Raw genomic sequence first — 11,328 nt, 5'->3', positions numbered from 1 at the left:
TGAAGCCGGGGTGTTTTCGGGAATACAAAAAGCTGGATTGGGCGGACGCGGGGATGGTAACAAGCAAATAGGAAGAAAACACGTGGGAAAGCAAGTTGGGAGACGCACGAATTAGTGACGTGGCAGGTAGTGGAGTCACGTGCGTGTGGTAAGTCGGGTGACAAAATCTGCGCTCGCTCTCTCACTCTCGTCGGCTTTCCTAGTACGATGCTATCCCTCTTTTTTATTTTTATTTTAATAAATAGCAGCAAAATATTTTATAGATTGAGATATAATCAGTTCAAGATCTAAACTAAATAAACCCTAAAATTTGACACTTAACTAATTTATGTTTGTTTTTCTTTTTTTATTAAAAACCATTAATTTTATTTTCAAAAAATAATTTTTTATTTTATTATTAATTGAATGAAATATAAAATATTTTAAACTGTGTGTAAAAGAAAAAACACAGAGTAGTTAAATGTTAGGTTTAAATTTGAAATTTTATTCTTTCTCAAAATATTAAGTACTTTTTTATTTTTACTGTGCTCAATAATAGGATTTTTTTAATTTAATTAGTTAAAGATAATTATTAACGAAAGAGGAAAAAAATGATTCATTAAGTAAATCTTTCAAGTTCCAATTCTATACCTTCTCTTTACAGTCTTTGCCTTTTTAGTACCACTTCAAATAGCTTCCTTTTTTTTTTGTTCTTGGTATTGTTTAATTGAAATTAGAGAAAATGAATACATGGAATGAAAGGAAGTTAGCTCCTTATGTATACATATGGCTTGGGATTTAGTCTAATGATTATTAATCATTCTTGAGGAGATTAAGATCCAAGCTTTTTATCTCTCCTTCATCTTACCTTGTACGTCGTCGTGTTTTTTTCCAACTTCCGGCCCCACCCCAGCTAGCATGGTCATATGATCAAATTAACACTTCCCCCAGTCTCCCCCGCTCAACCAACATACATGCGCCGCCAAAACACACTAGTGCTGAATAACAAAAGCTGATCGTCATCATGATCTCCCGGCCTACAAATGCTCTTTGCTTCGCTAGCGTTTGGAATTTTCTACTCCATGCATGCCACGTTTCCTTCTCTGCCATTGCAAACCTCCACGTTTAATTCTCAACTTTCCAAGTGTGAGATCTTGCAATCCAGAAGCAAGTAGATACCCATCCACCGTCGGGTTATTTATACGAAGATGGATTCAAGAACTCTCTTTTATATGTATATTTATAAGGGACTGTGCTGGTTTTGGTGACGGAAACAACGACAGAAAAGCTGCAGCGGGCTTCGAGGCAATTGGACAGGATAAGGTGAAAATTAAAGATGAGAGTAATGGTGGGTATTGACGAGAGTGATGAGAGTTTCCATGCTCTCCAATGGACCCTTGATAGCCTTTTTGACGGTATCAGTACCAGAACTGCACCCCCTGAAGAAGCCAACCAGGAGGAGGCTGGTAATTTGCTCACTCTACTTCATGTTCAGCAGGCTTTCCACCACTTCGGCATCCCTGTTGGACCAGGAGCCTCAGGTCAGACGCATCGGACCCTGCTATATATTCCTTTTTACGATCATCTCTTTTCTCTTTCTTTCTTCGAGAATCAATTGTTCCGGAGTTTCAATTCAAGTTTCTACACTATCAGCAAATGTTTCTCACGCAGTAGACGATATGAATAGGCTATATCCAAGTTTTCACTTGACCAAATCACTATGGGAGATATTGAGTTACTTTTCACTTTTCAGTTTCCTTGATACCAAGCTCTGGGGAATGGGCATTGAAAAGCATAAATTACATAAACTAAAAACACAATTTATTTTCAATGTGATTGTTCTTTAATATTTTTTCCTTAATATATTAAAAAAGCGAAATTTTAAAGATTGCACTCCTTTCGTCTCATTATTTATTTGTTTATCTATCTTTTGAATGGCTCCAAATTATCTCCTTTTGGTATTTTTGAACCTCTAATTATTTCTGTTAGATTTTTATAATCTAAGTTTATTTTTCATTTTTCAGTAAAATTTAATATAAAAACTTTAAAATGAAAAAGCTCTATCTAATACGCAAAAATCAATTATAAACAAAAATTTTGAGTTAAAGAGCACTGCTAGGTGAATTTTAAAAAATTATTATCTCACGTAAATATGTGAATAGAAATTAATGTATGATTTATATAAAAAAATTATGAATCATTTTATTTGAACATTTAACTCACTGATATAAAAAAATTAAAAGTAAATTTAAAAAAATTGTTACAATAATGTTAAATTTTTTGCTTTAATTTAGTATTTATATATCAGAAATATTTTTAAAAAAAAAACATTTTAAATATAAAACTTGACATCGTTGAGTAACTATTTGTGTGACAAAACAAAAAAAGTTGGGTTGAGGTTGTGTTCTTAAGACACTACTCTCCAGGTCTTTCACCTCAGTAGAAATTTTATTAATTTATTATGAATTAAAATTTTATAATTGTAATTAAATCATATCAAGATTTTATCGAAACCCACGTGAAACTGAGTTCATATTCGTAAGATCAAAATTCTCTAAAAGAATATTATTTTTGGGATTTGTCCTCACTTTGGATTATTTCATTTGTTTGATATTGGATTTAATTTTTCTAGTAGTAATTCTTTTAAAGAAAACTTTTTATAGTTACTTGCCAAAGTTTAAGATTTGTTTGGCCTGATTAGAGCTATAAAAATTGTAGTAAATATTTAAGTGGTTGTAAGTTATGCTTAAATTCTATTAACTAATCTATTATCTCTTGGTTAAACTCATGAATTTTATTTGTGATTAGTGTGTGCAGTGCATTTATATGTGTGGATTCTCTATGAAAGACCACCAATTTATTTACCATCTTCATTTAATTATGTCAATAAGGTTTATGATATAGACATATGAACATATAATATAAGTTTTCTTGTTTTCATTCTCAAAGTATTTTACGTGCCATATTCGATCGAGGAATCGGTGAGGAAATCACAAAAGCAAATTTCAGAAGCATTGCTCTTTCGTGCATCACAAATGTGCAAAGATAAATCGGTATTTTTCTATTTATTAAGAATTGAGTTTTTTTTTTATATAATTAAGAGAGGGAGAATTCGAATTCTGTTCTTTAAGCAGAGAGATAATACTTCAACCAATGAGCCAATACTCGAGTGTTATTAAGAACTGAGTTTAGTTACATGTTACCATATGATCTTGTATGAGAGATATGAGATCTCTCATCTATTACCTACAGATGTATTGGACCTAGCTAAAGCAAATAAAGAAGTAAATATGCATGCATGAGATGACTTGAATAAATTAATGGAAACTTCTTGCCTGCAGATTAACGTGAAGAGTTTGATTCTGGAAGGGGATCCAAAAGAAAAGATATGCCAAGTTATTGAGCAAACGCAGGTTGATCTTCTCGTCGTAGGCAGCCGCAACCTTGGAAAGATTAAGAGGTGATTTCAACCTTTCTTTTATGGCAAATCCTGCGTTGTGGATTAATTTTCTTTTCTTATTGGAGATTTTGAAATTATATTTTCAAGTTTTAATTCTTAAATATTGTTTTAAGGACAAAGTTAACTGAATTATGAAACTGAGTAATTGTCTACGTAGTGTATATATAAAATTTAAGCTTCTTGCATGGTGAACACACAAAGGCATGCAAATGATGATTTGATTGGTTGTAACTTCCTTGTGTTACTTAATTTTGGAAGCAGAGCTTTGTTAGGTAGTGTAAGTGACTACTGTGCGCACAATGCAAACTGCCCCGTTCTTATCGTGAAGCCACCACCAGAAACCAGTAAGTAAGTAGCAGTGAAGGCCGTGAGCTTTTTCTACTCTCTAATAAATATTGTCTTGAAGAACATTAAAGTGTAGTAATTTTACATGTACAAGTGAGCTCCTGTAAACTCTGTTCCGCGGATTATGTAATTTCTCTCTTATTTTACTTGTTAGATACATACTGTTTTCATAATTTTTTTTATTTACGGAAAGAGATTCGAACTTTAATTTTTAAGTAAGAGTCATGTTTCAACTAATAAGTTAAATACTTAAATATTACTATTTTTATAATTATTATTACTATTATTTTATTTATAAGAAAAATAAATTTTAACTTAATTTATTTAATTTTTAATAAAAGGGATTTGAGAAAATGTAGAGACAAAGTACAGTGAAGATGGAAAGAACTGAGTAAAGGGAAAGTATTTGAGAAAAGCTTAGAGAAGTCTTTTAGAGAGAATCTGCTAAAATATTAACATGTCCCTAAATTGCCAAATTTATATATACACACGAAATAAAACCAGTTTGTTAGACGCAATGGGTTAGAAAGTTTTTACTTGATATCATGCAAAGAGCACGTTTAGGGGGAGTTTTTTTAATATATAAGAACATGTTTATGATGGAAACGACACGTTTATAATCAAAGAATATATTCATTATGGACCATTATATGTATCAAGTAATGAGAGGATGTGTAAAGATATAGTGAAACTTAATGACACTTAATAATATGTCACATATTAAAAAATAACAAAAATACAAAACACGCAAATTTTAAGTAAATGTTAAGAAGAAACTCTTTAAATATCTTAGCCTCGGAGTTGTCGAGTCAAGCTTTGAAGTACAATTCAAATTGTTGCAATTTATTTTAAGTTATTTTCACATTTCATGTGATATTGTTATTTTATAATTGTTCTTATCCTGTAAAACAACATTTAAAAGAAAAATTATACATAACTCCAAATAACCCAATTTAGATATCAAAGAAAAAGTGGGCCGTGGCATAAAACATACAACAACTTAGTACATGAAGAATTGGATCCAAATGCATGATGCCAACTCTTTCTAAACATGTCATCCCAAACTTCCACGTTATCCATAGTTTGTTCCAAGAGTGCAATCAAGATTCAAACAGCGCATTCAATAATCTCCTCTTCGGCATATATAAAAGAGAAGGCGGTTTAATCTACAAAATCAATATTTCCATTGCTTGGTAGAATTAGAGAGGAGGGAAAAGATGAGAGTTATGGTGGGGATTGATGGGAGTGATGAGAGTCTCTATGCTCTTCAATGGCCTGATCAGTCCAGCACCAGTGTGCAGAGGACTAAGGCTTTCCTAGGATTTGTCCTGCAAAAGATAATCTATATATAAAATTATGTTTGCTTGTAAACTCTATTTGTTTATGTTAGTGTGACAAAGAAAGAGCATTATCGCTCAAAGCTAGATCTTTACTGAAATATGGTTTTACTCTTTTATCATTTGAAATGAGCTGATATTGGTTCATAGTGTACTTCATTTTTAAATAGATCAAGTCCTTCTTAAATTTCACAATCTTTCTTCATCACTTAATTTATTTCCAATTAAACGGCAAGGATCAGTATCATATCACAATTATAACATTTAGTGATGTTGTTTTATCTGCTTCAGTTAAAAAAAGAATGCTGTTTTATCAGCAATGGACCAATGGTTGGAAAAAGCCCTCAGTAATCCTAGAAGCAATGGGTTCTTAGGAGAAGGAAATCAGGCTTGCCAAACGGGCCTAGAAAATCATTTCTTTTACGAACACAGTTTGCAGGAACCATTCTTTCAGGCAACATAGTTTCACTACATCTCTGTTAATTAACTGCCCTTTTGATAAAAATACTTTCGACAGAAGTATCAGGAAAATGGTATGGGCAGGAAGGGGTTGGAAGCTTTAATTTCAGAGCAGCCATCCATGATTCAAGTAGTGATTAGCTCATATGAAGTAGCTCCAGAAGTGGGGATTACTCTGTGGGATCAAGAGACTGGTACATGCTCTGGAAGCATTGGATTAACCTTTCTTAGTCTTAGTAAGTGCTCTAGAAAGGCCTAGAATATATAGATTATGGAAGATTATAACTTTTTATAGTAAGTTTTGAAAAGGTTAGAGAAAACGGTGGAGCATCTCCTTTTGCATTGTGGTTTTGCCACGGCAGTCTGGCTCGGTTCCAGCCTGTCCTCAGAGCTGATCAGTTCTCCCCTGACAGCATTATGGACTGGATCAAGGAAACGATTCTTACGACTCATAAGCAGAAGGAAAAAGGGGGTTTACGTTTTGTCCACTGCATATTTTTTTACTAATTTCAGGGCTATTTGACCTTCAGCCTTGTTTCAAACTAAAGCCCCGGACACCAATAACTGAGAAGCTTTTGAAACCAAAACAAGTAGTGAGGGGAAGGGAGACATGCAGTTTGGTTTCTGATTCTTGAGGGGGATCCAAAGGAGATGTTATGTGAAATTAGTGAGCAAATGAATGCAGACCTCCTCATCGTTGGAAGCCGTGGCCTTGGGAAGATTAAAAGGTGATTTTAATCATACATTTCTTGGGTGCTTTAGTTTATAAAATATAAGAGCATATATTTTTGTTATATGTATTGGACTAATTTATTTATGAAGTTCATTTGTAGCATATGATTGGATTTTAATGGCTAATCAAATTAAGGTGATTCGTGATTTGCAGAGCTTTCTTAGGCAGTGTAGGTGATTACTGTGCACACCATGCCAAATGCCCAACCCTGATTGTGAAACCACCAAAGGAGGCAAGCAACAACAAATAGTGAGGACTGAGGCTGACAACATCTTTCCTTATATGTGTTTCTTGTGCCATTATGCGTAAACTTTATTTATATATATTTATTTCAAATTAAATATTAATGTATCGTGATGGCAATATCAACTATCATTTATAATGTCTGTTATATATTTAAAATAAAATTTTAAATTATAATTATTTATATATAAAAATTTAACGAATAACATATTATATGCTAATGAAAATAAGAAGATTTTGTAGCAGTTTGATGAAAAAAATTATAATCTCATAATAAGGATCCATTCAAGTTAACATTTCTAAGGTATAAAGTTATCGTATAGATACAACTATTATTCATTACGTCGGAATTCATATACTACTAATTCTCGACACTCACAATTATTCAAATATTGTTTTAATAATTATTTTTTCACTAATAAATTATTCTCATTCAATTTTAGAAATTATATATTGCGTCCAAATTTCTTTTTTTTTATTTCATAAATGACATCTTAATTTTATTTTTTTAATAAAACAATTTTTAAGTACATATTTGTTTGATAAAAAATTTAAAATAATTTGACTCAGAAATTAAGATTGATAAAAAAAAAAATATCAAAGCAGACATATTTGCTAGAGACAAAAGGGGTAGTTAAAAACGGAAAGAGAAACATAAATTGCCATTGAACAAGAAGGAAACACAGAGCTAAGGCAGAGAGCGCACCTATACTTTCTGCAAATGTTTTTGAGGATAGAAAATAAGAAGGGAAACCAGAGCAAGTGAACATTGGAGAACTAACCTAACATGGAAAGACCCATACCAATAAGAAATGAAGCTGAAGCAGCAGCAGTAAAGAGAAGAGAAAGTGGTCAATGGAGATCCAAAGTTGAAGAGTATGAAATGATTTCCGATCTGAGTGGCTTTGATAATTTGAGAGCTATGATTGAAGGAGAAGCTACTGTCCAAAGAAGGAAGAGAAGAAGAAAGAGGAAAAAAAAGAAGAACAATCATGTTCAGCACCCACTCCCTGTATGAATGCCCTGCTTTTCCTCTCCCTGGCTCTGGGCTTCAAGATATGTGCATATGTTGTTCTTGAATCCTATTTTCCTTTTCACTTGCTTTTTGGTAAAGAGTGAGTAAAAAAGAAAAGAAAATGATGGGAACTGAAAAAGATTTTAGCTTGTCTTGTTTCTAATTGAGTTTGCATTTACTGTATCTGAATCAAGTTTCTTATCCTTTTTTCCTCCTCCTCGTTGAGTCTTGTTAAGGATTGTTCGGCTTTCACTAATACTTATTTGATGGAATTTAGGTGGATACTGGAAAGCCTGCAATTGATACAGAGCAGGCTGTGAGAACAGTGGAAGTATCAAATATGGATTTGATTGAAATACCAGCCACTGATGTGCCACAGAAGCTTGCTGTCAGTTTCAGCTCGTCTTCTTCTTTTTTAGTTAATCTTTTGGTGTTCATTTGATGGATTCTTGATATTATTTTGTTTATTTTAGATTGGACATGTAGAATTTAAGAATGGATTGAACCAACATTAAATTATCCTTAGTGGACCAATCTCGGTTATAATTAAAACTTTTGTAAATTGGGCTTCAGGTTGATACTGCCGTTAAGGAAAGCAAGATGATAGCGACTGTACAAGCAGTGAAAAGTAGAACTGGAGGCAATGGTAATGAAGCTGGCTCTGAGGATGTCTTTGGTCTTTTTTCCTCATCTTCAGAGGATGATAACTTGATCTCAAATATTAGCACCAAAAAAAGCACTGGAAAATTGGTGTCAGTGGAGGTTACAATAAATAAGGACAGTAATACAGTGTGGAGAAATGAGCTAAAAACTGTTGTAGCAGAAGAAACTGTAAGTATATTAGCTTTTAAACCTTCTTGGTGAGTCTTATATTTACAAGACTCTCTATTCTAATAGCTGCATCTTTTGTATTTGGGTTTAACGAAGTGATCATCATGGATTTCAAACTAAAAATTATTGTTTTCAGATGGTAGTTACATTTTTTTTGCTATTTGCATGCTCTTTTGCATCAGTCTCTTCTTAGGAATAGAAATGATGGAAAAGGTGGACCTTTCTATTTATCAAGATGATATGTGGGATTGCTGTGCATTTAGGTGGATGTGGGAAAGAGAGAAATACATGCAGCGAACGCTAAATGTGTAGAAACTTTAAAATTACCTGAAACAGAACCAGCTCAGAACACTGTTCTACCAAGGCTTCTTGTGAGTTGAGGATCTGTATTCAAATACTGCTTTAAAATGTTTGGTGTCATGAAAATGTACTAAAATTCTGTCAAGATAAATTGATAAGTTCTTATTTGATTGTGCATTACTTTTCTAGCGGAAACCCAGATACTTTGATTCTCCAACCGGTTTCTGGGCCAGGTGTTTCAGTTCTGGAGAAGATCATCCAGCAGCAGCAGCAAACTGTACATTACCAAAGCGATTGAAACCATGCTTCCTCTGCGGGAGTCTTCAGCACAATGGGAAGCATTGCTTACAGGTTTTAAATCCCCATCTCCTCATTAAAATGAAGCATTGCATACAGCTTTTGATAGGATTCTAAAAAATCCCAATCACTTTAATAAAATGAACACTATAGTCTATCAACAAGAATAATTTGGTGTTAGAAGAATTTGTTAGTACTTCAAATGTCCCATCATTCAGTCTAGTCTGATGACATCAAGAAGCAATATAAGAATTGATGATTTGTAGAGGTTACAACTCTATAATGGTAAATTTTATAGACATGATCAACAAGAGATAATTGAGATAAACTGGGAGCAGTTTTACTTTTCAAATTCTCAGTTTCCAAATTGGCATCTAAGCCTGAGTACTACCCATGATAAAGTTATATGCTTAGTAGCTTTAACAAGTGTTATCTAATGAGATCTCTGGGTTGATACAATAACCTTGAAACCTAATTGTTGCTTCCAGAGAGGATCTTGCCTGGCAGAAACAATATTGGTAATATTTTTACATTAGTATTTTAGCATACTATTTTTCTCTTTAACCTTTTTCCTTTCTCTCACAGAGCTTTCCCTATTGAATCTTGTACATAATGTTCAATTTTATGAGGTTTGGCTTTGACTTACTTTATTTGTAAAAGATGGGACCTTGATATTTCAACAGGGCTTATTTTGCTTTGTCTGCAGGGAAGAGGTCACCCAAGCCAATTGTCCAGAGAAACAGGAAGAAAACAATTTGACTTGTATTCTTTGTTTAAGATGTGGGGATTCAGGACATGATATGTTCTCATGTAGAAGGGACTATTCTCCTGATGATCTCAAGGTCTTCCTTATTTGTTAATGCTCTCAGTAACCCCTTTCTCTCTGTTTTGTCCAACCTTTTATTTTCTTTTTCATTTGGGAAAGGGTCTCTTTGAGCAGGGGCACATACCATTGAGCCAAATGCTTTATTTTCTCATGCCTGATTTTGTTTTATAAGATGACATTAGTATTGCTTCTCACAATAGAAACCAACTGGAAAAAACAATATAAAGTTGGACAAAATCTTACACATGTAAGACTTGAACGTGGGACCTGTCCGTTCCGGGGCTTCTTCTTAGCCATTGAGATATGCCTCCTCAGCCCCATGCCTGATATATAAATGAGAACTGGAAATCCAAATTGCAAGTGATTCTTGCAGCCTGATCGATAATGATAATTATTGTGTTGTGAGCAGAAAATTCAGTGTTACGTGTGCAATGGTTTTGGTCATCTCAGCTGTGTCAACGTTCTAGATACAAGTCCAGCTGAAGTTTCCTGCTACAATTGTGGCCAGTCTGGCCATTTGGGATCGGTAAGTCATATTTGTCTACTCGTTTATAGTTTAAGTTATGTATGTGTCCATATTTATTGTATCTTATGGTGATTATTCTACTAGGAAAGCACAAAGTTTCCCAAAGTTCCTAGAGGCTCAAACGCCCATGCTTTATGCTACAGGTGCAGAGAGGAAGGTCAATTTGCACGAACTTGCACGCTTTCTAGGAAGGTTTGTTTTAAACAACCTAAAGTTGTGTGTGCACGCACACGCAGATGCCTAGTTTGCATGTTCATAGATGCTTCGAAATACTCATGCAAACAAAGAAACTGTTCATTGTCTGCATGTTAATAGTGAAAAGGAACTGTTCTCAACTTATCATTTGCAGCACGTTAGGAGAGTTCAGACCGAAATGAGAAGATCACTGGAATCTAGTTCAGCACCCCCTAGTCTTTGTGAGCCACAGAATGAGAAATACAAGAAAGACTAATAATCAATGTTGATCAATAAAGGTGGAGTTAGGATTAAGCTTTCACTCACCTGCTCTATGAAGAATCAAGGCAGAATCTTAAGATGTCTCCTGCAACATGCACCCTTTTTTTCTGTAGTCATCTATCCTTGCATCATGGAACTCCAAGTTTAAAAGTGTACCATCTCAAATTTTGGTGCTGAGGTTCAATTACTCTTGAAAGACTGAAGCTAGTCAAGATTGGTAGAAGGAATACATTCCAACCGGAATGTGAAATTGCCAGCATATAACACATTTAGACTCTCTAACCTGTAACAATCAATCCATTTTTCATTGTTTTATTATTTTTTTTTTTCAAATGAGTTTATGCATTGGCGTGGTTATGAAACCATAAGGCCAGCTCTTGTTTGTTCATCAGAGCCTTGTTATACCGAATTTTGCCAGTGCAGCAGTTAAGGCTGTGTGCAATAGAAATTGAATTCTAATATTTGTTCATTGTTAATCGATTTTCCTTGACTATGACAAATGTTTAACACCAAGTATGGTA

The 11,328-nt window shown here is 33.7% G+C and overlaps 2 protein-coding genes across 6 annotated transcripts; both read left to right on the top strand.

The window, feature by feature from the left end:
* Nucleotides 1–4,301: 4,301 nt before the first annotated feature.
* On the top strand, nt 4,302–6,563 carry LOC149527252 (uncharacterized). The gene is made up of 6 exons (XM_089783303.1): nt 4,302–4,305; nt 4,982–5,079; nt 5,639–5,774; nt 5,876–6,052; nt 6,185–6,308; nt 6,467–6,563. The coding sequence occupies exons 1-6, from the start codon at nt 4,302–4,304 to the stop codon at nt 6,561–6,563; spliced, it is 636 nt and encodes a 211-aa protein (XP_089639429.1).
* A 663-nt stretch (nt 6,564–7,226) lies between these two features.
* Nucleotides 7,227–11,277, top strand: LOC110415917 (uncharacterized). Of its 5 annotated transcripts, none has more exons than XM_021427692.2 (9): nt 7,227–7,568; nt 7,849–7,959; nt 8,145–8,402; nt 8,666–8,773; nt 8,892–9,053; nt 9,683–9,841; nt 10,235–10,351; nt 10,436–10,543; nt 10,701–11,277. In XM_021427692.2, exons 1-9 carry the CDS (start codon nt 7,344–7,346, stop codon nt 10,800–10,802), a joined length of 1,350 nt encoding a protein of 449 aa, XP_021283367.1. In that variant the 5' UTR covers nt 7,227–7,343; the 3' UTR covers nt 10,803–11,277. The 5 variants fall into 5 exon arrangements, with proteins under 5 accessions (XP_021283367.1, XP_021283372.1, XP_021283371.1 ...); XM_021427697.1 differs by having other exon boundaries at nt 10,495–10,543; nt 10,701–10,825; XM_021427696.2 differs by having other exon boundaries at nt 10,495–11,277.
* The last annotated feature ends 51 nt before the right edge of the window (nt 11,278–11,328 follow it).

The sequence above is a fragment of the Theobroma umbraticum genome, unplaced genomic scaffold (assembly GCF_002168275.2).
Source record: "Theobroma umbraticum cultivar Fairchild unplaced genomic scaffold, ASM216827v3 scaffold_147.0, whole genome shotgun sequence".
Taxonomy (NCBI): domain Eukaryota; kingdom Viridiplantae; phylum Streptophyta; class Magnoliopsida; order Malvales; family Malvaceae; genus Theobroma; species Theobroma umbraticum.
The sequence above is the reverse complement of the archived record's forward strand: the minus strand, read 5'-3'. Positions and strand labels throughout refer to the sequence as shown.